Raw genomic sequence first — 24,066 nt, 5'->3', positions numbered from 1 at the left:
AATGATGCATCTGTCTGATGTATCTGTAGAGAGATGAAAACACCGTTACTGTAGGTCCACTCACTCTAGGCCCAACACTTACTGCCCATCTGTCTTCAGTTGGTTCTGTTTGTTTGAGTGAACCAATCATAGGCTTGATCAATGTTATTACTGGAATTGAAACAAATCACACAGGGTAAATACCGGTAAACAGCTAATACATTGTACTGATGTCATTCAACCTCTGTCTCCATGGACCCCCCCCCTCTGTCTCCATGGACCCCCGCCCCCCCCGTCCATTGCATTTCTGTGTGAACAAAGTGTGACTGAGATGCAGGCAGTAATACATTCAATACTCTATATTACCTGCATTCAATGTAATAGTTGGTTGAGATGTGTCTTTGCTGTGTGTGTGTGTGTGTGTGTGTGTGTGTGTGTGTGGTCTGTGTGTGTGTATGTGTGCGTGTGTGTGTGCGTGTGTGTGGGGGTGGGTGCGTGTACTTTAAGATATGAGCGTGTAGAGTGCATCATTCCTGAAACAGATGAAAACACTGTGCAATACAGTAAAAGACAAACAAATGAAACAGAAACAACAGCTAAGCAGGAAATAGCATGTCAAGCTCATTAAGAACGTGATGGACAGTATTTGGGCAGTATTGAGTGTCAGCATAGTTGCAGTTATGTTATCTATAACCATGGTTTGTTGTCAGACTACTCAATTATACAAAACCTGGTAATTGTGAACAATATTACTGCTTCCTGATGATAAATATAACAACAGTGTTTGCTAAGAAAACATTGATCAAATGTTTTGACAGTCCTATGCACACCTACGTAAGGCTATACATATTTAAAAATTCCCTTTACGGGACAACAAATCACTTGACTTGACAAGACTTAAGAGATAAGGGGAAGACTGATGAAAATAACTCAACCTTAAAAGGAAAAGGATTATGCTTTATTGTGGTTGTTTTCTTCTTACAAAGCATTCATAAAATCAGGCCTGAAAGATAGATTCCGTAGGTCTAAAAACTCCCCTCTTTTCAAATAGTCCCAATAAAAAAGTGTATTTCTGTACAAAGTTTATAGGCGACTCGAGAGGGGGCGACAAATTCGAAGTAAAATATGTTTGTTGTATTAACTAGCTACACGTTGAAATAATTAGTGAAAGGAAAAATAAAACGTTCAAAATGAAATGTTAGCTTAGCATTTCAGCCTTTTAATTTAGTAAATTAGCATGCAATCAATGAATACTCCCAATATTGATACTATGGAAAGATTTTCTTTGTTTCTGTTATAGTGAACACATTTATAATTGAGATGAATATGTTAGTGGATGATTTAACTTTCAGTCAAGATTAGTTAATTAGTTAAGTTCAATCAAGTTCGGCTAGTTAAAGTTTCAATGTCATGTCTATAAAAATCATGCACAAGTCATTCCATAGCATCTTAGAATCTCATAGAAAATAATCTAATGTGGGATATTCTGTGAGAACTCAATTTAACTGAGGTTAGTTATGGGCTGTTCACCTAATCATTTCATATAAACTGTTACATCTTTCCTCAATTTGATACATTGCAAAATATAATTCAGAATATGCATATTATGTTGCATGCTTGAAAAAAATCGAATTGAAAATTATCGTTCACTTTAATTCTTGTAATTGACCATGAAACGAAGTGACAGCAGTGTCTCAAAATGTAATTATCCAAATATATAGTTCAATAATAATGATAATTCTAAGTGTCCTATTAATAACATTACAAAAGCTGACATGACAACATAGGGTGAGGATAGCCCACTAAAATGGGCTAAGTTTCAAGACATTCAAGCAGTCTTTATTGTTGACAGTCAATGTCTTACAGCATTGTAGCTACCTCTATCTACTCATTTGCATGTGAATAATCTCATATTCCATATCCTTTTATATTTCACATTGTCCTTTCATCACCATTTGCATCATGCTGGTGTAAATCTCCGGTCCGTATTTCCATATTTCATTGAAGCCCGTTCGTACTGATCCAGGATTGCACTATTCTCAAGAAGTCTACATGATGGAAACAATGCAACATAATGTAGAACATAAGCAAACACACACACACACACACACACACACACACACACACAAACACAAAATAGGACTGCACATTTCTCAAATTGAGTGACACAACAAAAGGGTAGCACTTTATTTGAATGCTGTATCGTAAATGCCTGCATAATGTCAAAAGCATGACTTTATAGAAAGAGAGCTTGACATTATATGTAATGACAGTTTATGACAACTTTTGTCACATACCTTATGTAGGCATGATGGTGCACTTTATTCAAATAAAGTGTTACCCAAAAATACATCAAACCATATGCTTTCAAATTAATGCAACACAAAATCAAATACAATAGTCATAAACAGTCCTATAGCTTCATTCAGCCAGGCAACAGCCTGACAGAACCCTAACAGAAGAATACAGTATACCGGGATAGGTGTGGGCTCAGGAAACTTAGTTAAATGCCAGATCACTTTAGAGAACCAAACCCGGTGAACAAACTTACTGATTGTTTACAATCAAGAAAAGAATACTAGCTTGTAATCCTGTGTTTATGTGAGCAGAGTATTAGTGAATGTGGAATGTGTATTCACTGTCCATTGATCTACATTTACAATGTACTAGAAATGTATATGTCTGCATGTTACACAATACAGCTATGACATTATATAAGTAGGCCTACAGTACATGTTTGTGCTTCGAGGCTAAAAGAGATTGAGTTCAAAGTGCAAAGGTTATTGGTAAACAACATTGACCACAGGTTCAACAAAAGATGATTGAAAACGTCCATGCTAATGAATTGTCAAATGACGCTCATACAGTCCTCAGTAAAGAAGAGGACATAACATGAGCGTCAAATAAAACAAAACGGCCAAACTTCACACAGAAACGTCACCAGGGGCAAGATGGTCGCAAGCAAGGGGAACCATCTTGATGACAATGAACAATAAAAAAATAAAAAATAAAAATAATCCAGAGCAAAATTCACGAAATACATAAAACTACCATGACTGATATACTGACTTACACAGGCAAACGACGACTACACATATACTACAACATAAAACATGTTTATCGTTGGATAGGGGGTGCTTACCTTGAGATTGTCTCTTAGACCCTAGTTGTGTTGTACTCTGATTCATGTTTGCTCAAAGAGCCAATGAGGCAGAACCTGAAATGTCACGCCTCTTTCATTTAACATCAAACCCTTTTGCATAGAGAGTAATACTGTATGATGCATATATATATTTTCTGTATGAAAGCAGTACAATCGATCAGTTTTGTTGGACTCTGGAAGTCTTGCATGCAGTTGGAAATTGATGATGTTGGTATTTATACTTAAAAACAGGTATACACACTAGATATACAGCACACTGGGTGCATGCACAACAAAGGTATCATAGGTTTTCAAAAATTGTAATTTGATACCTCTTTGTATACTTTGTAAACATTTAATCTATCGATCAGTCAAGGTGCAGTTACACAATAATAATATTTGTTTTCATTCTATATAAAATTTGTTTTCAATCTTCATGCCAAAATTGTTTTAATTCAAATACTGGTAATCAAAATCTTAAATAAAAAATAGTATCCTTCATCATCACAGTTAACTTGAAATACTTGTTTTTATCTTTATCATCTTCAGTTGTCAAACGCTATTTTGCATTCAGCATTGATTAATCAATAATCTCTTTATCAGGCACATGTACAAGCCCTTCTGTTGAGTCTATACAGACTGCAAACAAATGGACCTCTGCAAAATAGAGGTCTGTGTTTGTCTCAGGTTTAAGATCTATGGAAAACATCTATCATACAACGTACACTTTGTAGTTGCGCATTATAAATCAGCATGTTTGTCAACTGACTGGCCATATTCACGGGGACTGAACATGCAAGAGAGAAAAATAGCTAGAGAGAGAGAGAGAGGGGGGTGGGGGGTAGATCTCACTACCATATCATAGCCCTTCATGAATGATTGCTGAGTTCTCGATGACAGGGAAGAGGGAAGACCAAAGATCAAAGAAAAAAAGGAAGCTATAATAATCTAAAAAGAAAATCACCAAAAGGATGAAAGTGGAACCAAAAAATAAAAAATAAATAGAGGAAGAGAGGTTAAAACAGGATAACAAAGGAAAAGGAACAAAATAATTCATGTCTTGGTGAGAGGATATACCCCCTCCCAACCCCCCCCCCCCCCCCACCCCCAATCCTCATCACCTCCCCAAAATGGAGTTGTCTCCACTCATCAGAAATCTATGGATACTGACCGCTGCACTGCCTTCTCGTGGCGGGCCAGCCGGTGGCTGGTGGTGGGGACTTCCTCCATGTCGTCGTCGAGGCCGTCGTCCGCCGCCTCCTGCGAGTAGCTGTGCTTCATCACCAGGATGCTACGGCGGTTAGCGCTCGCCGGCAGCAGCGGCCTCACCGCCATTGGCTGCTGCTGCAACTGCTGCTGCAACTGCTGCTGAGGCGGGAGAGTTAGGTCCGTCAGGTCGCGCGCCGACAGGTTGCCGCGGCTACCCCGCCCGCTGAGCGACAGCTGGGACGGGTGGGCGGAGCCCGGGTGGGAGGAGTTGTTGTGGCCCGCGCCGCAGTGGTGGCCGTGGACGCAGCGCGAGGAGGACCGGCGCAGGGCGTGGTAGTTCTCAAAGTCCTCCGCCAGGTCCACCAGGTCGGCCGAGGCGGAGGCCGTCGCCGTGGCGCTGCGCAGGGTGCACAGCTCGTAGTGGGGCGGCTCGAACACCTCCTGGAACATGGTGGGGTCGAAGTCCTCCCGCCGCAGGATGTACTTCTTGCGCGGCTGCTTGATCTGGACCACCACGGAGATGACGAGGAGGAGGAGGACGATGCCGCAGGTGACGCCGATGATGGTCCCGTTGGTGTTGTTCAGGTTGTCCAGGATGTTGGCTTTCCTTTTCTCTGCTCAGAGAGAGAGATAGAGAGAGAGGAGATGTGGGGGGGGAGAGGGAGGGGAGAGAGAGATGTATAAAGAGAGGGGGGAGGGAGGGTTGAGGGTCAGTGAGAGAGAGAGAGCGAGACAGAGATATACAGTGACTCAGCCAGAAAACCCCCCCCACATACAGACAGGCACAAACAACACAAAACACCAGTACACTGCAGTTCTATGGCTATTCCACCGTGGGGCGCTGCCCTTCTAGAGATGACAAAAAGAACCGACAACACTGGAGACACGAAAGAGCTGTGTTATTACTGTGAGAGCTCTAGTCAACTACTATACTGTATATATGAACCCTAACAGATGGAGCGGTCCCAGGACACATGTATAACGACTATTCCCAGCACACGGACCCAACATCATGAACAATATCAAAACGGAGGTGACTCAGATCCCACACAGATATAGGTCAAAAAGGTCACGTTGACTTATTAAAGCCATTTCACCAGGGAACTTAAGTAAGAGCAGACAACAGACAGAACAGCGTGTAGAAAACCTGCCTATAGGGAGATCTTGACATTTAAGTGCTGGGCTAGAATATACAGCGCAGCCAGTTTGCATTGTGGTCAATATATATCAGCTAAATGGGATATTTATAATGAGGACGGATGTAGGCAGGGGACGCAGGATCACCAGAGGAGGGGAAGAGAAAAGACTGAAAACAAGCTAAACAAGCAGCACAGAAATCGTCTCCGGGTGAGTTGCTGACTTGGGCAGATTCTCGACGTCGGCTAGTTGTGAGGAAAGGGAGGCTGGCTGGTGAGAGAAGGCCACACGAGGGGGTTCACTATGGCTGGAAATGGTTGTCATTTGTCATTGGCTCCTCTTCCGCTTGGTGTTTCAAAGAGGAGCAAATGTGTGGGGTAGAAGTTGCATCTCAATAGCCTGAAAAGTGAATTCCTTGTGTTTGTTTTCCTTCTGCACACATGTGAAAGAATGGTAAGTGACCTATACCCACTGGCGGACGCAGACGGTTGAAAAACGTCTGTCTTAAGTGCCCTTTTGAGTGTCAAAAATTGATTGATTGATTGATTGATTGATTGAAAACCTTTATTGTCCCCAATGGGGAAATTTTGTTGTCAAACAGCTCAGTTAGGGCAGAAAACATTCAATACAGAAAACAGAAAACATTCAATAAAATACATAAAACAGTGCAGGCTCAATAAGTAAAAAGTTCCAAAAGTTCCAGCTCCAGGTCTCCCCCACCCTGCAGGGCCTGGTTGTAGAGTCGGAGTGCAGCTGGAACAAAGGACTGTCCAAATCTTTTTGTACTTTGACGGGGGAGAACAAATCTGTGGCTGAACTTGCTCCTCATCCCCGCCAGCTCGCAGTACATCGGGTGGGAGGGATTGGCCAGCATGGCCGCCAGTTTTTTCCCCATCCTCTGTTCTGCCACCACCTCTAGGCTGTCCAGCCCGGTCCCCACCACAGAGCTGGCCTTCTTCACCAGTTTGTTTAGCTTCGCAGCATCCCTGGCACAGATGTTTCCACCCCAGCAGGCCACGGCGAAGAACAGAACGCTGGCAACCACCGACTGATAAAACATTTGCAGCAGCTTGTTGCAGACACCGAAAGACCTCAGCCTTCTCAGGAAAAACAGTCTGCTCTGCCCTTTCCTGAGAAGAGCCTCGGTGTTGTCAGTCCAGTCCAGTTTGTTATTAATTTGTACTCCCAGGTACCTGTAGGAGTCCACCCTCTCGACTTCCACCCCCTTGATGGTGATGGGGGCTGGGGTCCTTCTCTTCCTCCTAAAATCCACCACCAACTCCTTTGTTTTGCTGGTGTTAAGCAAAAGGTAGTTGGTGTCGCACCACTGCACAAAGCTCTCCACCAGGGCCCTGTACTCCTCATCCCTGTCATCTGTGATGTAACCGACGATAGAGGAGTCATCCGAAAACTTCTGCAGGTGGCACTGGTCGGAGCTAAACTGGAAGTCGGAGGTATAGAGGGTGAAGAGAAAGGGTGACAGAACAGTTCCCTGGGGGGCACCGGTGTTGCACACCACCACCTCAGACTGACAGCCCTGCAGTCTCACATACTGACGCCTGTCTGTGAGGTAGTTGTGGATCCAAGCCGTCAGGGAGTCCTCCACACACATCACTGCTAGTTTGTCAGCCAGCAGTGATGGCTTGATAGTGTTAAATGCACTGGAGAAGTCGAAGAACATGGTCCTCACCATGCTCTGTGGCCTCTCCAGGTGTGTGTAGGCCCTGTGCAGCATGTAAATGATGGCATCCTCCACCCCCATGCTCTCCTGGTATGCAAACTGCCGGGGGTCCAGGAAGTCCTTCACCTGGGGCTTAAGGTGTTGCAGCACTAGCCTCTCCAGGATCTTCATGACCTGTGGTGTCAGGGCGACAGGTCTGTAGTCGTTTGGGGTGCTGGGCCGTCCCTTCTTTGGCACTGGGACGATGCAAGAGGTCTTCCAGAGCTGTGGCACCCTCCTCAGTCTTAGAGATAGACTGAAGAGATGTTGGAATGTGTCCGCCAGCTCTCCAGCACACACCTTCAGAACCCTGGGGTTGATGTTGTCTGGACCTCTGGACTTGTTCACATTCACCCTGGAGAGCTGCCTTCTCACCTGCTCAGATGTTATAAAGCTGTGAGTACCGGTGTCTCCAGGTGTGAAGCATGCTCCCTGGCTCCTGGTGTTGGTAAGGGGAGGCAATTGCTGCTGGGGTGTGAGGGGGTCAGGGGGAGTGGGGGCTACTGTTGCCAGGGGTGCGGTACATTGGAGAGGGGAGGAGAGGGTCGGGGGCTGTGGGGGGTGACAGGGGGATGGTTGGTCAAACCTGTTAAAGAAGCAGTTCAGGTCATCCGCCTGCTCTCGGGTCCCCTCCACCACAGTATGTGGCTGCTTGTGGCCCGTGATCTTCTTGAAACTCTTCCACACCTCCTTGGAGCTGTGGGCCACAAGCCCGCCCTCCAATTTCCTCCTGTATTCCTCTTTGGCTGCTCTCAGCTCCTTCTTCACCTCCTTCTGAGTGGCCCTGGCTCCCTCAGTGTCCCCTGCCTTAAACAGCCTCCTCTTCCTTTTCAGAAGGTTCTTGATGTTCCCATTTATCCACGGCTTGTTGTTAGGAAAGCACCGTACCTTTTTAATGGGGACGATGCTCTCCTCGCAGAACTTGATATAGTCTGTGACACAGTCTAGCAGACCATCTATGTCCTCCCCGTGGACTCTCTGGAACATCCCCCAGTCGGTTGTTTCAAAACACGCCCTCAGCTCCTCCTCCACGTCTTCTGACCATTGCTGGACAGTCCTGGTGGTGATAGGCAGCCTTTTTATGATAGGGGTGTATGTTGGTTCCATCCAGACCATGTTGTGATCGGATGCCCCTAGTGGCGGGAGGGCAGTGGATGTGTAGGCTCCCTTCACATTGGCATATAGTTTGTCTAGTATTTTGTTCTCCCTTGTTTTACATGTGACATACTGGGTAAAATCCGTCAATGTCTTTTCCATATTTACATGGTTGAAGTCCCCATTCACAATGAAAAATGCCCTTTTGAGTGGCGAAAATGAGAGGACGTGCCCTATTGGTGCCGCTCCAATGGTCTAAACTTGACCATGTGCACTGATGGAGTCCCATGTTGTGCAGTAGGTGCCCTTTTTTTCTTTTCGCCCCTGCCCTTCAAACAGCCTGAGTCCGCCACTGCCTATATCTACCAGGAGTTCTGGGGCCGTATTACAGAAACGTCATAAATTGCATATCGCATATTGCATAACAGCTTAACTGTTTGATAACCATGGTAATTAGGATTAGGACCAAAAAGCCATTACAGATCGACAGTTCCTAAATCAATGTTCCTATCCTAACTTGAGATAGGAAACGTGTATTACACAAGCTTCCTAACTTCACAAAATCTTCAATAAAGTCACCTAACTTTAGGATAACCGTTAGGCTGTCCTAACTGTCACTTTAATAGCTAACGTTAACTCGTCTAATCCTTAACTATGGCCGCTCTTCTATTGCATTTATGCAACCAAGGAAATGTCAACAGGCGTAATTTATTCACTGAGAGACGTTTGGCAGACCCCAATGATGTTTTGCGGTTTGATGACAAGACGCTCGTTAGTAGATACAGGCTACAGTGCCACCTCTCATTTCATCTTAACTTCAGACTTCAGATAAGACGTTTCTGTAATACGGCCCCAGGTCTCCTATCAGTGTAGATTCATGGGAAGGAGAGGAACCTCACTTCAGACTGTTCTGTGCCTGGGCCTTGATTACTTGACTCATCCCATATGGGTATAAATGACCCATAAATGACTGACTTATATAGCGCCTTACTCCAAAGCGCTTTACAATGGCCTCTCATTCACCCATTCACACACACATTCACACACCAATGGCGGCAAGCTACCATGCAAGGCGCCGGCCCGCTCATTGGGAGCAATTTGGGGTTCAGTGTCTTGCCCAAGGACACCTCGACATGTGGCCAGCCGGGGGCTCGCACCACCGATCTGCTGACCTTGCGATCATTAGACGCCGGCTCATTTTATATTATATTAATTATATTATATATTATACATTTATACATTATTAAAAATATTCTTTTAATTATAATCATAGCTATACATATTCATACAAGTTCATTTATAGCTTTCGTTGTATTATGATTCAAATAAAATAAATCAGAAACAATAAATAAAACAAAAACACCCATACCATTTCTGTATGGAAGATAAATCCATCTATTATTCAGTCAGTCCTTCATAACCAAAATAACCCCCTAATATAAATCAATAACACAGCCAAGGTATTTCCACCTCCTCCTCGACAAACAAACTCATCACCACAATAAAAGGTGTCAACCATAACTGTATTTCAGGCAATGGGTTCTTTCCAGGATAAAAAAAAAAAATCCATGTAGTTAGCAACTATCCCCGTGGGAAAAAATAGCCAGTAACACCCATGACCCAAGCCCTATACGTGTGTACCAACCAACCAGACACATTCTTGTACCACTCAGTCGAAAAACACACGCTTTATCGATTGACCTATAGGGGCTTAGAGGATTCAGAGGGGGGGTGGTCTGAGGGTCATAGACCGGATCTAATTGGACAGAGGAGGTGGAGGAGCACAGGGAAGCTGCCAGGAAGAGGTCAGAGAGAACAAGGAAGAGTCTTTACGTAGCTGGAGAGCGGATCGAAATCCACGTAGATCATGCGTGAAATCTGTAGAACCGGGACATTACACAGAATGGAGCGCATCCATTGTGGTCATGTATGGATTGACCCGGCAGACACACACAGGAATACTGTGTGTGGTTCACATGGTCTATGGATCGAGAGAGGGATGGAATTCCGTGAGGATGGTGTGAAGGCACTACTTTCTGCTTCAAACGCTCTACTGCCGCCAACTAGGCTCCTGAGATGTTCCTGATGTGTTCTAGTATGAATGTCTGTCTTTAAATGCGTGCGGTTAGGAATGTTAGACGTCCTCCGTGTTTATTTTGTTTGTTTATTTTGTTGTCCTTACCCGTCTGTGTTACCATTATTCCATCCTGTTTTCTCTCAAATCGTGATTTTAGAATCCGCGCCCAGGGCGCGCCCTAAACCGGTGTAGTTTGGCGCGTGTTGAAATAAATGGACTATGACTATGACTAAGGTGTGAGGATACCATATAGGCAGAGATATACTGTCCTCAGGGGTTGAACATGGAGCATGGATTGTGATGGAATTACACACACAGTAGGGGAATAGATAGAGTGTGACACTCGATCGAAAAACAAGGAGTGTCTGGTATAGATCATGTGGATCGAGGTGGATCTGGGGTTTGACATCCTGCTCACCTTTGCAGTGGTTCTCGTCCCAGGGATAGACGCAGTTCTGCACGCCGTTACACACCAGTGTGTTGTTGATGCACATGTTACTGTGGCAGAAGAACGTGTCGGCCTCGCACGGAGCTGGAGAGAAGAGACAGAGAAGCAGACAATTCAATACAGCTCACTCCACAGCATGTTTACAGTAATGCTTACAGTGGCCAAAAGCGACTGGTTATACAGATATACTGTATATCTACACACAATGTAGGCTTTGTAGGAATCAGTAGGTTGTAATAATACAATCACGTGGGACACTGGCAGATGTCATTTTTGTAAGGTGAGTGAGCACTACAAACAAGGAGAATGTTTTTGCAGTGTGTGTGTGTGTGTGTGTGTGTGTGTGTGTGTGTGTGTGTGTGTGTGTGTGTGGCGTGTGTGTGGGTGTGCTCCAGCACAAAATCAAACCCCATTCTCTGAACATCAAAATATACAATAACGCAAATCTGATGATGTCATTATGATGTGCAAGATTTGGGGTGAGTTTCGGAAGTGCATTACTCAAATCAGAAGTCGGCCCCCCCCACCCATCTGTTCTCATGAATTTTCATTGCTCCTCTTCAAACAATCTCAGAGACAAGTCCCTGCATATGAAACTGTGAGAAGAAGTGGGGCCTCTACAATCACAATCATGTCCCCTTGTACTTAGAGCACTTTGAAGGCCAGGAGAGGCTGATGGAGGTAGAAATCGGAGGACAGGCTCATTGTAATGCACGGGATGGAACCGCACGTGTTGAACACCATTCCTCATTCCGTTCCACGCATTACGATGAGCCCTGTCCTTTCCGATTTCTACCTTCGCCGGCCTCTCCTGACAGAGACCTAGGAGGACAGGGCCTTGACATCCTGGATCTGTCTGAGTACACATAGAAACCACGAGAAATAACCTCAGCGCAAAAAAAACAACTTATTTGTCCAAAGAAACAGGTTGCCCGCAGCGGAACCCCTCCAAACATAATCCATAAACAAATAACAAACAGCCGCCTGGGACCAGAGTGATATCTGCTTTATGTATTCAGCCTTAGCCTAGAATGTTCTGTGTGGCTGCAAAAAAGGAAAAAAGCTAAATAAACCTGACTTTGATATTCTATATCCGTATTTGGTGTCTGTGACTAATTCCAGATGACAAATGGAAGTCACGTCGCAGTCCGTCACCGTAGCGACAGGGACGTACTCTGTGTGACGCCCACGGTGACACGCATCATAAAAGTGAGAGATGTGAGGAGGGAGCACATCCAGCAGGAAGTTATCCAATTAAAAAAGACTCGTCGTTATGTGCCAGGACCAATCATCAAGAGAGGTGATTAAAAAGCCAAGGTGACTTTCAGAAGACACAGGGACACCTCTATTCTACAGAGAACCAATCCAACTAATGTACTGGTCTACTGACCGACTGACCGACCGACTGACCGACCGACCAACCAACCAACCAACCGACCAACCAACCAACCAACCAACCGACCGACACTCACACCTCCCTTGTATGAGCCACACTGACCAACCCGTCAACCATAGAGAAGGACTCCGACTTCTCCATACACTATCATTGAATTAGGAGTAAAATGAATTAGGATAAAATGCTCATTATAACCACACACACCTACACACTTACACACTTACACACACACACACACACACACACACACACACACACACACACACACACACACGCATGGTGAATCTGTATTGACCCAAGAGACATCAGTTATCCCTCCATCCACTCTCACCCACACAACAGAGGGTGGGAAATGGATGTTTGGGGGAATAAAAGACTACTAAGACGATCCACTTCACACTCCATCTCCTGTTGGAATTCATTATGGCACTGCTGTGGATGGCTGTGTTTAAGGGGCTGCGGCTGATTATTTACTGGCTGGGTGGAAGCGTTCAAAGCCCTCAAGTCCACGCAGCCGGGTATTAAAACAAGCCTGCCAGTGAGATGGCAGTGCCCCGATGTCGGACAGAATTACCTCCGTGATGTACGACTGTTTTCACCCCCGCGCTCATCCCAGGTGAATAATAACAGCCCCAAATTAGTATGACTCATCCCTCTATCTCCTTCGCTCTCGATCTATCTCTCTCTCTCTCTCTCTCTCTCTCTCTCTCTCTCCGTGGCCAGCTCACTCCCTCACTTCCGTCTTTCTATCTCCATTTTTCTGTCATCTTAACTCTTCCCTTATCTCTTTAACTGCTGCCACGACGGAGAAAAGAAAGTCTCTCCCTCTCTCTTCTCTCCATACAGACACATTCACCCCCCCCCCCCCCACCCCCGCCCCCTTGCCGCAGTTCTTCTATCTACAGCCAGGGGGCACCCTGTCCTCTCCTAATCCTGCGTCGTCACGGGGGCTAAAAAAACACGACTTTATTACGAAGCCGGATTGATCCACACTAATCTAGGCGAAAATTAATTTCCAGACATTTTGTAATAAAAGCGGCCCTCTTGCCCACCCAGACGTCTGCCCGGGATTATACATTAAATAATAACTAAGTGGCCTGATGAAATACTGAAATACTGAAATACTGAAACACTGAAATCCTCAAGACTGAGTCTGACTGAGGGAAAAGCCTCGGTATTAGTCTCCAACATGCATCTGATGGTTCCTAATGAGAGACGGAGCTCCTACACACACACACACACACACACACACACACACACACACACACACACACACACACACTGTGGTTCTCTGAGCACCAAACCAAACAAGGAACCGGCATCGGAAGAGAAGAGAAACCTCGGAGGGGTTCAATCTTATGCCCCCCCCCCCCCCCCCTGGGGATGGCGGTACTGACGAGGCGTGACGCGTCTGACAGCACAGATGTCACTCAGGCACATCCCCCCCCCCCCCCCCCCCCTCCCAGCCTATAATTGCAGACGGGGTAATGATAGCTCTCTTTCTCTTCTCAGTCTTCTGCAGCTTTATTCGTTGCGACAGTGTGTGCGTGTGTATGTGTGTGTGCGTGTGTGTGTGTGTGTGTGTGGCTGTGTATGTGTTTCTCTATGTGTGTCCTTGGTTGGTTGACTACCGGCAGGGTCTGTCTTAAGGAGTTCACGGACGTAGGCGTCTTGGTTCTCTACTTTGACCTGTGGTGAGGTAGTTGTTGTCTGTACCGGCGTGGCTGTGTTGTGGCTTTGTAGTTTGTACTACTGAAGGTGGACGGTGTTGGACTGTCGGTGTACCTGTGTGTTTAGACGGTGTTGACAGTGTTGCTGCAGTGTTGTGTTGTGGCTGTGAACGCTGCTCTAAAGGCTGAGGGTCTGGCTCTGTATCGCCTGAGTGACTTAAGCATGAGCGTTGCCTGGGCAACCGCACATCCTGGCTTCATTCACTTGATAGGCCTCACAAAGGGGACACTGACTTCAACACAAACAACTCCACTGCCCATTCATGGGCACTCTACACACACACGCACGCATGCACACACACACGCACGCGCAAAAAACACACACGCATACACACACACACAAAAATGTATCACCGGTGTGTACCGGTATGTGCGTTTTTGTGTGTGTGTTTGTCTGTGCGTGTGCATTTTTGTGTGTGTGTGTGTCTCTGTGTGTGTGTGTCTCTGTGTGTGTGTGTGTGTATGTGTGTGTGTGTGTATGTGTATGTGCATGTGTGTGCATGTGTCTCTGTGTGTGTGTGTGTCTCTCTCTGTGTGTGTGTGTGTGTGTCTCTCTCTGTGTGTGTGTGTGTCTCTGTGTGTGTGTGTCTCTGTGTGTCTCTGTGTGTGTGTGTGTGTGTATGTCTCTGTATGTGTGTGTGTCTCTGTGTGTATGTCTCTGTATGTGTGTGTGTCTCTGTGTGTGTCTCTCTGTGTGTGTGTGTGTGTGTGTGTGTGTGTGTCTCTGTGTGTGTGTGTGTGTGTGTGTGTGTGTATGTGCGTGTGTGTGTGTGTGTCTCTCTGAATGTGTTTGTGTGTGTCTCTGTGTGTATGTATGTGTGTGTGTGTGTGTGTGTGTGTGGAGATCAATGTTTCTCATTCATCCTGAGCCACTGAGTCATCCTCCCATTCTCCCTCTGATCCTCCTCAACAGCAGCACAATGGAGCACTGTGCACATCTCTGTCAATTCAACCCATTAAGCTAGGTGTGTGTGTATGTGTGTGTGTGTGTGTGTGTGTGTGTGTGTGATTGTGTGTACCTGTGTGAGAGTGTGTGTGTGTGTGTGTGATTGTGTGTGTCTGAGTGAGCGTGTTTGTGTGTGTGTGTGTGATTGTGTGTGTCTGAGTGAGCGTGTTTGTGTGTGTGTGTGTGTGATTGTGTGTGTCTGTGTGAGCGTGTCTGTGTGTGTGTGTCTGTGTGTGTGTGTGTGTGTGTGTGTGTGATTGTGTGTGTCTGTGTGAGCGTGTCTGTGTGTGTGTGCGTGTGTGTGTGTGTGTGTGGTTGTGTGTGTCTGTGTGAGCGTGTCTGTGTGTTTGTGTGTGTGTGTACCCATGTGAGAGTGTGTACCTGTGTGAGCGTGTCTGTGTGTTTGTGTGTGTGTGTACCTGTGTGAGAGTGTGTACCTGTGTGCGTGTCGGTGTGTACCTGTGTGAGATTGTGTGTCTGTGTGAGGGCGTCTGTGTGTTTGTGTTTGTGTGTGTCTGTGTGAGAGTGTGTACCTGTGTGAGCGTATCCCTCTCTCTCTCGCTCTCTGCAGTGATAGTCTTTGAGGATGGATAGGCTCACACAGGTACTCACTCTCACACAGACACACACTGTGAATACTATGTTCTCCAGGGAGCCAACTCATTCTGAAATCCTGCATCTCTCTCTCTCTCTCTGTCTCTCTCTCTCTATGCAAAGTGATGTTATGTTAGGTGAATGTTGCCAGCATGTTCCAGACAGGACATAGACAACCTTTCCTATGCGTGTGGACAGTCACAGTGACGTCGTACAGTGACGTTCCCTGAATCGCGATAAGACTGCCGAGGTTGGGGGTTGTGAAGTTACAATAAAAGTTCAATATAAACCCTGGAGGGGTTCAAACCAGAATGTGATTAAAAGCCCAGTATCTCTATCCCAGGGGAAGGCCGAGGGAGGTCAAAATAGGACGGAACTCACAGGACGGAAAAAGGGAGGAACGGGATGGAAAGCTCACCTCATTCCAACTCCCCCGTTTCCATTCCATGCATCACAATGAGCCCCTGTCTGTCCGCCGTCGTGAAACCAGCGGGTGGCGACCGCCACGTCAGATAGCATGGCTAACCCCCCCCCCCCCCCTCCCCCCCTACGCCTCCGCAGTACATTACCCCCCCCATCCCCACCCCCCCGAGGGCTATTCCCTCCCTTAATGGAAAGCTCCTCTCAGCTCACCAGTAGCTGTTTAAATGGTCATAAAATTAAATGCGATCCTCTAGCTTGCACCTTTGCAACGGGCAGCGATACACCACAACGGCGTTCACCGGACGACATCGTAAAACCCCTGATGCTGATGAATCGACCGCGCCCCTGTTCCTCTAATGGCTGCCACTAAAGAGAGACCTTACGGCTTGGCTGTTTTTATTTTGGGTTTAATGTCGCAGCCGTAAGAGATGGAGGTGGAGGGTTCCAGTTAAACAGGAGGAGATGTGTAATGTACGCCCTCCATTGCCCTCGCTAGACGGGTCACGTTCCACAGAATTCTTTTACAAGCTTGGGTTTTTACAAGTCTGGTACTGTAGGTTGTTTTCACTTGGCACAATATATTCTCCTCTTCCCTCCTCCACTGTGATGGCTGATGTGTTGGGCGAGCCACTGTGAAGTAAAACTACATTGTGTAGCTTTGTGTTTGTCGTTTCTTTTAAAGTGTGTGTGTGTGTTTGTGTGTATGTGTGTACCGTATGTATGTGTGAGTGTGTGTGTGTGAGAGAGAAAGAGAGAGAGACAGACAGAGACAGAGACAGAGACAGAGACAGAGACAGAGACAGAGACAGAGACAGAGACAGAGACAGAGACAGTGACAGAGACAGAGACAGAGAGACAGAGACAGAGACAGAGAGAGAGAGGGAGACAGAGACAGAGACAGAGAGAGAGAGTGTGTGTGTGCCTGTGCTTCCTTACGTTCTTGGAAGGTGGTGAAGAGGATGCGGAAGCGGCTCTTGCGGCTGCCCTCGTCGGCCCACATGCGGATGACCCCCAGCGTGGACACCAGCATGATGTCGTTGGCCACCGTGGAGCAGTACTTGGTCTTCAGGTCCTCCACGGAACTGCTGCCATCGTACACCGCCACAAAGTTACGCTTGCACTCGTTGGAGTTCTGCATCTCGTAGTCCAGGAAACGCAAGTAGATCTGTGAAAGGGGGGAGAAGGGGGGTGGGGGAAGAGAGGGAGGGTGGGTGATAACATAAGGGTTTTTAAAGAAAAGGTGCCCGAAAAAGAAGGGACAACAGAGAAGACAGAATGAGGGACAGACGGGGGGGGGGGGATTGAGTAGAGATAGGAGGAGAAAGGGAAGGCATTTTTTTTGAGAGATAGACGATAGAGGGTGATAAATGGATATCGGACGAGCAAGCGAGGGAGAGAAATAGAAAGAGGAGAAGGAGAGTTTTTTGAGACATTGTCATATTCCATTCATATGCCATCTATATTTATGTCACTGTCGGTATTACGTCTGAGCTGCAGTGACTGATGAAGCTGTAGGGGTCTCAGTCATCGGATGACAAAGTCATTACATGTCCTTATGTCAAACGATGACAAATACACTCAAATAGAGAGAGGGAGTAGAGTTGTTGTGGGTCTAGGCTCTGAGCATCCATGTCTGTGTGGGGGTCGGCTGGATGGAACTAACAGAGGATCATACACCTGTGACTGGAGGCCCAAAATGTTCTAGGATGGAACACAGAGAGCAGAGAGAAGTGCTCTCACTCCATAGTGTTCAACCAGGCAAAACTCACACTTCTACTCTTCATTCTAGCCTTGGGAGTATGTGTTTGAAAAACTGACGAGTGACTACTGTCATGGATTTTTCACATGTGCAGCATTGTTGGGAGTCTGGTGGTTCATCGTGACGTTAGAATTATAAGGTTCTATCTCCATTTTTGTCAAAATTTAGTTTTTTACATAATCTGATCCATTAGGTGTTTATTAATGCCTGTGTGGTGTTATTTTAAAAATGTTGCATTTCATAAAATACAAAGGTTCCATCTCACAAAACATAATGGAATGTCAAAACTTTGACGCTCAATATCTCTGAACTACCCTAAACGGAGATAGAACCTTATCATTCTAAGCTCACGTCATGTTGTTCATGGACAGTGATGGAATGCAGACTCGTTATCAATGTTGTGACTGTGTTGACCCAGTGTACAGTGTGAAATGAAGACCTTGTCCAACATTGTTCCAATGTTCCGACATGTATGGAATGCGGACTCCTATCGCTGTTTTACTGTATTAGAGATGTGTTGTGTGTGAGTGGGCACTTCAGTCCACCTTAAGTGGGCTGGGTCCAACTCGAGTTGTGAAAGACCATTTTCTATATATGCCATTTTCTTTCTTAAATATTATACCTAGATTTAAAGCAGTAGTAGAAAGTTCCTATCTTGAGTCTCATTATTACAGTTTTTTACGATTGCTAACTCACCATGTTCAATACTGAAACCACAGTTTCACAACTCTTCATACAGTCTGCATTCGTAACACTCATGTTGGCCAATGACTTCATTCATGTCTCAAAAGAAGCTCGTTCAACCACACACTGGCAACAATGTTCACTCAGAAGCATACACTGTCATTCATAACATTCTGACTTACAAAACACTAACAACAGGGAGCATTACATAGTTTGAATGATTTTCACAAGAATGAATATTTCATTATAAAAATGGTTTGATTTATAGTAATCATAGACAGAATAGTTGACTGTAAAACTGTAAAGTATTAGGCAACAAGAATAAATCAGAAATGCCACAATTTGCTTTTATCCTTTATCCTATCTTTTGCTTCTATCCTTTACTGTATTCTATCGTTTCTCCTTTTTTTTTCAGTATCTTTGCAGAAAGTAAGTTACGGTACATTTACTTCAAAGTACACTACATTTACTTGTGTAAAATGAAAAGTGAAAAATAAAGTGGAAGATGCAAAGTTCAAATAAAAAAGAAAAACTGAAATTCCAGGGCTACAATACAATGGCAATCACACCAAAAATGTCTCACTCCTGAGGGTTTTGGTCCACCCTCTGGTCTGCATATGGTCACATCTAATGTCTTTCCTGGCAATGCATCTAGTCTATTTCATTTCATTGTATATATTCTGCTACTGTATATTTTCTAGACATTTCAATATGATTACTGCAAATAGTGAAAATACCACCGCTCATCCCTTATGAGACTTTGCTGAGGTGCTGGAACTGAAGAGTATCAATAGAGTGCAAAATAACAGCATCTGCACACTCAAACACTGTGCAAAAAAACAGTTTATTTTTTGCGGGCTTTCTGTCATATATGATAGGAATATGATTACTGCAAAATTGCACCAAATAATTCAGTTTTGAACGTGTTCTTCAGAGTTTTGAACACAGTATGTTAGCAATGAAAAAATGTGTTGCAAATACATAGTATTTTGCAAGTGGGGGAGTTTGAATGAGAGAAGTGTTATGGCATTTGGAGAACGTAGTCATTGAATGCATTCTGTATGAAAGCAATGCACAAATCACAGAGAAAGAGTCACAGTTTTGTTCACGTGGGTTTCTGCTCTGCTGACTGTATGAAGAGTTGTGAAACTGTGGTTTCAGTATTGAACATGGTGAGTTAGCAATCGTAAAAAACTGTATTTGAACTTTGCATCTTCCACTTTATTTTTCACTTTTCATTTTACACAAGTAAATGTAGTGTACTTTGAAGTTAATGTACCGTAACTTACTTTCTGCAAAGATACTGAAAAAAAAAGGATAAAACATAGAATACAAAGGATAGAAGCAAATTGTGGCATTTCTGATTCATTCTTGTTGCCTAATACTTTACAGTTTTACAGTCAACTATTCTGTCTATGATTACTATAAATCAAACAATTTTTATAATGAAATATTCATTCTTGTGAAAATCATTCAAACTATGTAATGCTCCCTGTTGTTAGTATTTTGTAAGTCAGAATGTTATGAATGACAGTGTATGCTTCTGAGTGAACATTGTTGACAGTGTGTGGTTGAACGAGCTTCTTTTGAGACATGAATGAAGTCATTGGCCAACATGAGTGTTACGAATGCAGACTGTATGAAGAGTTGTGAAACTGTGGTTTCAGTATTGAACATGGTGAGTTAGCCATCGTAAAAAACTGTAATGTACAACCCTACTCGTTTGAATATGACAACAATATGTGACACGGTCTGGTGAAAGGTAGAACAAGTCGGCTATCGAACTAGTCAACTAACACAGCTTGTTTCGTGAGCCTGCTAACAATGTAAAGTAGTGTTATAGTTAACTAGGTAGCAGTGGGGATTAGGCCTACTCACCGAATCCATTGTGTTGCAATATTTTGGCTTGACAAGTGATTGTGTGTTTTCAACAAGAAGAAGATTGAGAAATGCCTCCTGAGCAACGACTCCAGGCGGATGTGGCAGGGGGTTCAGCAGATGACAAACTTCAGAGCCAACAGGCTCACAGCCGCAGAGGACGACCCCCTGCTGGCGGGAAAGCTGAACACCTTCTACGCCCGGTTCGACGAGGGGCGAACGGAGGTAACCACAACACAAACACCACTCTCTCCAGCTCTCAGCAGCCTCACCCTCACAGAGCATGAGGTGAGACGCGTACTGAAGGCGGTGGACCCCAGGAAAGCCTCGGGGCCGGATGGCGTCCTGGGACGGGTGCTGAGAGACTGCGCCGACCAGCTGGCCGGGGTTTTCACCAACATCTTTAACCAGTCCCTATCCCAGGCCACCGTCCCACCCTGGGATAATAACCTCAACTATCATCCCAGTCCCGAAGAAAAGCACGGTGAGCTGCCTAAACGACTACCGCCCGGTGGCACTCACACCAATCATCATGAAGTGCTTCGAGAAACTAGTCCGGGCCCACATACTCACACGCCTCCCGCCCAACCTGGATCCATACCAGTTCGCCTACAGAGCCCACAGGTCCACAGAGGACGCCATAGCGACGACTCTCCACGCCACTCTATCCCACCTGGAGAGGGGAAACAGCTACGCGAGACTGCTCTTCGTGGACTTCAGCTCCGCCTTCAACACCATCCTTCCAGACAGGCTAGTGACCAAACTACTAGACCTGGGTCTATCACACTCTATATGTGCGTGGATCAAGGACACTACTTTACAAGGCCCCCAGAGGGTGCGGGTGGGCCCCCACACCTCCACAGCCCTCAGCCTCAGCACTGGGTCACCCCAGGGCTGCGTGCTAAGCCCCATCCTCTACAACCTCTACACCCACGACTTCACCCCCGTCCACCCCAGCAACTACATCGTAAAGTTTGCAGACGACACCACTGTGGTGGGATGTATCTCGGGGGGGGACGAGGCGGCGTACAGGGATGAGGTAGAGCAACTGAGCAAGCTGTGCAAGGTTAACAACCTGCTGCTAAACAAGTCAAAGACCCAGGAATTCATCGTAGACTTCAGGAGGAAAAAGTCCGGAGAGAGCGTGGAGAGAGTCTCAACCCTCCGATTCCTGGGACACAACATGCGGGATGACCTGGCCTGGAAGGACAACACTAAAGGCACCATCAAGAGGGCACAACAGCGGCTATACACCCTGAGATGCCTCAGGAAACAACACAACAAGCAGGAGATACTGGTGGCCTTCTACCACGGCGCAGTGGAGAGCATCCTCACCTTCGGCATCTCCAACTGGTTCCACAGCTGCACAACAGCGGAGAGAAACGAGCTACAGAGAGTCGTGAGAACAGCACAGAAGATCACCGGCGCCCCCCTCCCCTCTCTGGAGGAGCTGTACAACACACGCTGTCTCAGGAGGGCCTCCAAGATCTCCAAGGACCCGACCCACCCTGGGCACGTTCACTTTGTCAAGTTGCCCTCGAACAGGAGGTACAGGACCCCGGCCGCTAAGACAAACAGACTGAAGGACTGCTTCTACCACAGGGCCATCAAGGCCCTGAACACAGAAAAGGCCTAAGTTCTGGGCCCAGGACAGTCCGGACGGATTGTATGGCAGCTAGTGCTGAGGCACAAACATGTACATTTTCAAGCCTGCAAACTGTGACACTTTAAAATAATGTGAAAAAATACTCTTTGTGCAATATGACAACCCTAGTTGACTATCTGTGCAGTATAGTACAGTGGATTGTGTACATAGCCTTTATTGATGTAAACCAGCTCCTTACCTTCTTGTGATTTTATGCATCTATGCTTTTTCTAAAATGTGTTTTCTTTTTCCTTTCCTAACACCAGGGGAGCCACCCCTCCTAAATTTCGTTGTTTGGTACCTGTACTGTAGCAATGACAAATAAATAAAGTCCAAAGTCCAAGTCCAAATGTATTTCCGTGTTTCAAAATAAAAGTCAGAACATTTTGATTGGTCGCCGACTTGTTCTCCCTTTTTCACCAGGCCCGTGTCACACATTTCACAGAACTGTCACTGAAATGAAGTGAATCTCACACTTTGTGACATCTTCATCATGATCAATAAGTCGGAATTTGTAATGTTTGCCTGAAATAGTTCAAAGTAAACGTTCTTGAAGTGACTTAATTTTTTGAAGTGATCCCACTTGTACTGTGTACACCGGTATACAGTAGCTAAATTCTAGCCCTGATGCCAGTCAAAGAAAGTTTAAGAATGAAAAGATAACCGAAACAAGTGTCTGGATGAGCCTACATACTCCTAAAGTAAGTGTAAAAAATGAGGTCTAAATATCGAAACAACCCAAACTATCCCTTTAAAACCTCATAGACTTCCACACATGACAGCTTTACCAATCTTAGTTAACGCTAACCTTAAGTGTGAAATAGCAACCACACTTTCTTAATTACCCTTTTCACAGCAGCTTTTCCACAATGAAGCTAACACTTCCTGACAGTTTTCACCATCTGAGCCTGCCATTTGTTCATCAGACGGGAGATCGGCCCAATCACAGCTTTCGGTTCTGACCCACTGCGCATAGCACCCAGCATCATTACAGCTAATGAGCTGCCCCGCTCCCAGGACCGTGACAGGCGAAATGTGACGCTTTAACTGCTTAAGACAAACTGCGCAGAAGCGAGTTAGAACTAATGGACCTTGCAGTGTCAGCTTGGTTTCCACCACAAGACAAGTGGAATAGATAAGGGAGGAGAGGAGCATGAAACAAGCCAACAAACTTTATTGCGGTCGCAGATTGTTCTAATAACTTTACGACCGATATTTAAAAAAAATGCAATGTTATTATAAAGGCAATGTCCTCTGGTTGCTATCGTCAAGGCCTTTTCCATAATATATGACCACAACAGGAGGTTTATGTTGAAACGCCACAGTGCAGGAGGTGTCCCACCTTGACCTCCCACAGTACAGACAGACCTACAGACGTTAGCACAATCACAAGCTAGCTAAAATTAGCCACTGCACGGCTATGACTCTTCAGCCGTTGTTGATAGCTACTTAGATTAGATTCAACCTTTTTGTCATTGCACAGAGTACAACGAAATTATTTTTCGGTGCTCTATTTTTGCCATAGTCAGCTCCCCCTGAAACAAATTAGGGGTTAAGTGCCTTGCACCTTAGATACGATGCCAGCACACCCTCCAGCTCACCAGCTCACATGCAGCTCCCTCCTGAGGCGGCGGGGATCGAACCGACGACCTTTCCGATCGGCTAGCCAGCCTCTCTAAACCTCTAGGCTACAGCTGTTACCCCTCTAACAAGGAGAACTCTCTGTTGACTTTATTCCTATCTATAGTCCACACGGTAACCGAGCTAGTTGTCTAGGAGAGGAATTATCATAATATTCGACAGAATGCATGCGCTCGGAGTGGTTTGTCCTTCACGCCTCGGTGTTAAAGATGGCTCCGGTTAAGAATCCTATTGAGCTGCTCTCGTGATTTACAGCCTTCACGGGCTCATCCTTCGGGGATGTTTAACGACTGGGGCGTGTTTCTGTTACGTGGTGGCATTCCGGGAGCAGGATCGATGATCATATGTGAGCCACGACGCTACAGCCGCCTCGTCTGCTCTGGAGTGAGTGAGATATGGAAACAACACACACCTCATTGACTCTATCGGGCGGTTTAACATCTGGCTAGGGAATATTGCCTGTGAATATGGCTGATGTTTTATTTTTTTATTTTTTTACTTGTCCTACAGGAGATACAGTATAATCTATCCATGGAAGTTTCTGACATGTTGCTCTCTCTCTC

General features: G+C 45.6%; 1 protein-coding gene across 1 annotated transcript in view; it reads right to left on the bottom strand.

The window, feature by feature from the left end:
* Positions 1-24,066, bottom strand: part of neto1l (neuropilin (NRP) and tolloid (TLL)-like 1, like) — a gene marked incomplete at its 5' end in the record, with an annotated part of 106,872 nt that continues 82,806 nt past the window's right edge. The window contains 6 exons of the mRNA XM_080542988.1: positions 1-23; positions 1,932-2,027; positions 3,122-3,196; positions 4,293-4,944; positions 10,778-10,891; positions 16,833-17,061. Of these exons, the coding sequence (XP_080399114.1) occupies positions 3,136-3,196; positions 4,293-4,944; positions 10,778-10,891; positions 16,833-17,061 (1,056 nt within the window). The 3' untranslated portion in view covers positions 1-23; positions 1,932-2,027; positions 3,122-3,135. The remainder of the gene's footprint in view (positions 24-1,931; positions 2,028-3,121; positions 3,197-4,292; positions 4,945-10,777; positions 10,892-16,832; positions 17,062-24,066) is intronic.

Source organism: Nansenia antarctica (genome assembly GCF_963989245.1).
Source record: "Nansenia antarctica genome assembly, chromosome: 12".
NCBI classification, from domain to species: domain Eukaryota; kingdom Metazoa; phylum Chordata; class Actinopteri; order Argentiniformes; family Microstomatidae; genus Nansenia; species Nansenia antarctica.
The sequence above is the reverse complement of the archived record's forward strand: the minus strand, read 5'-3'. Positions and strand labels throughout refer to the sequence as shown.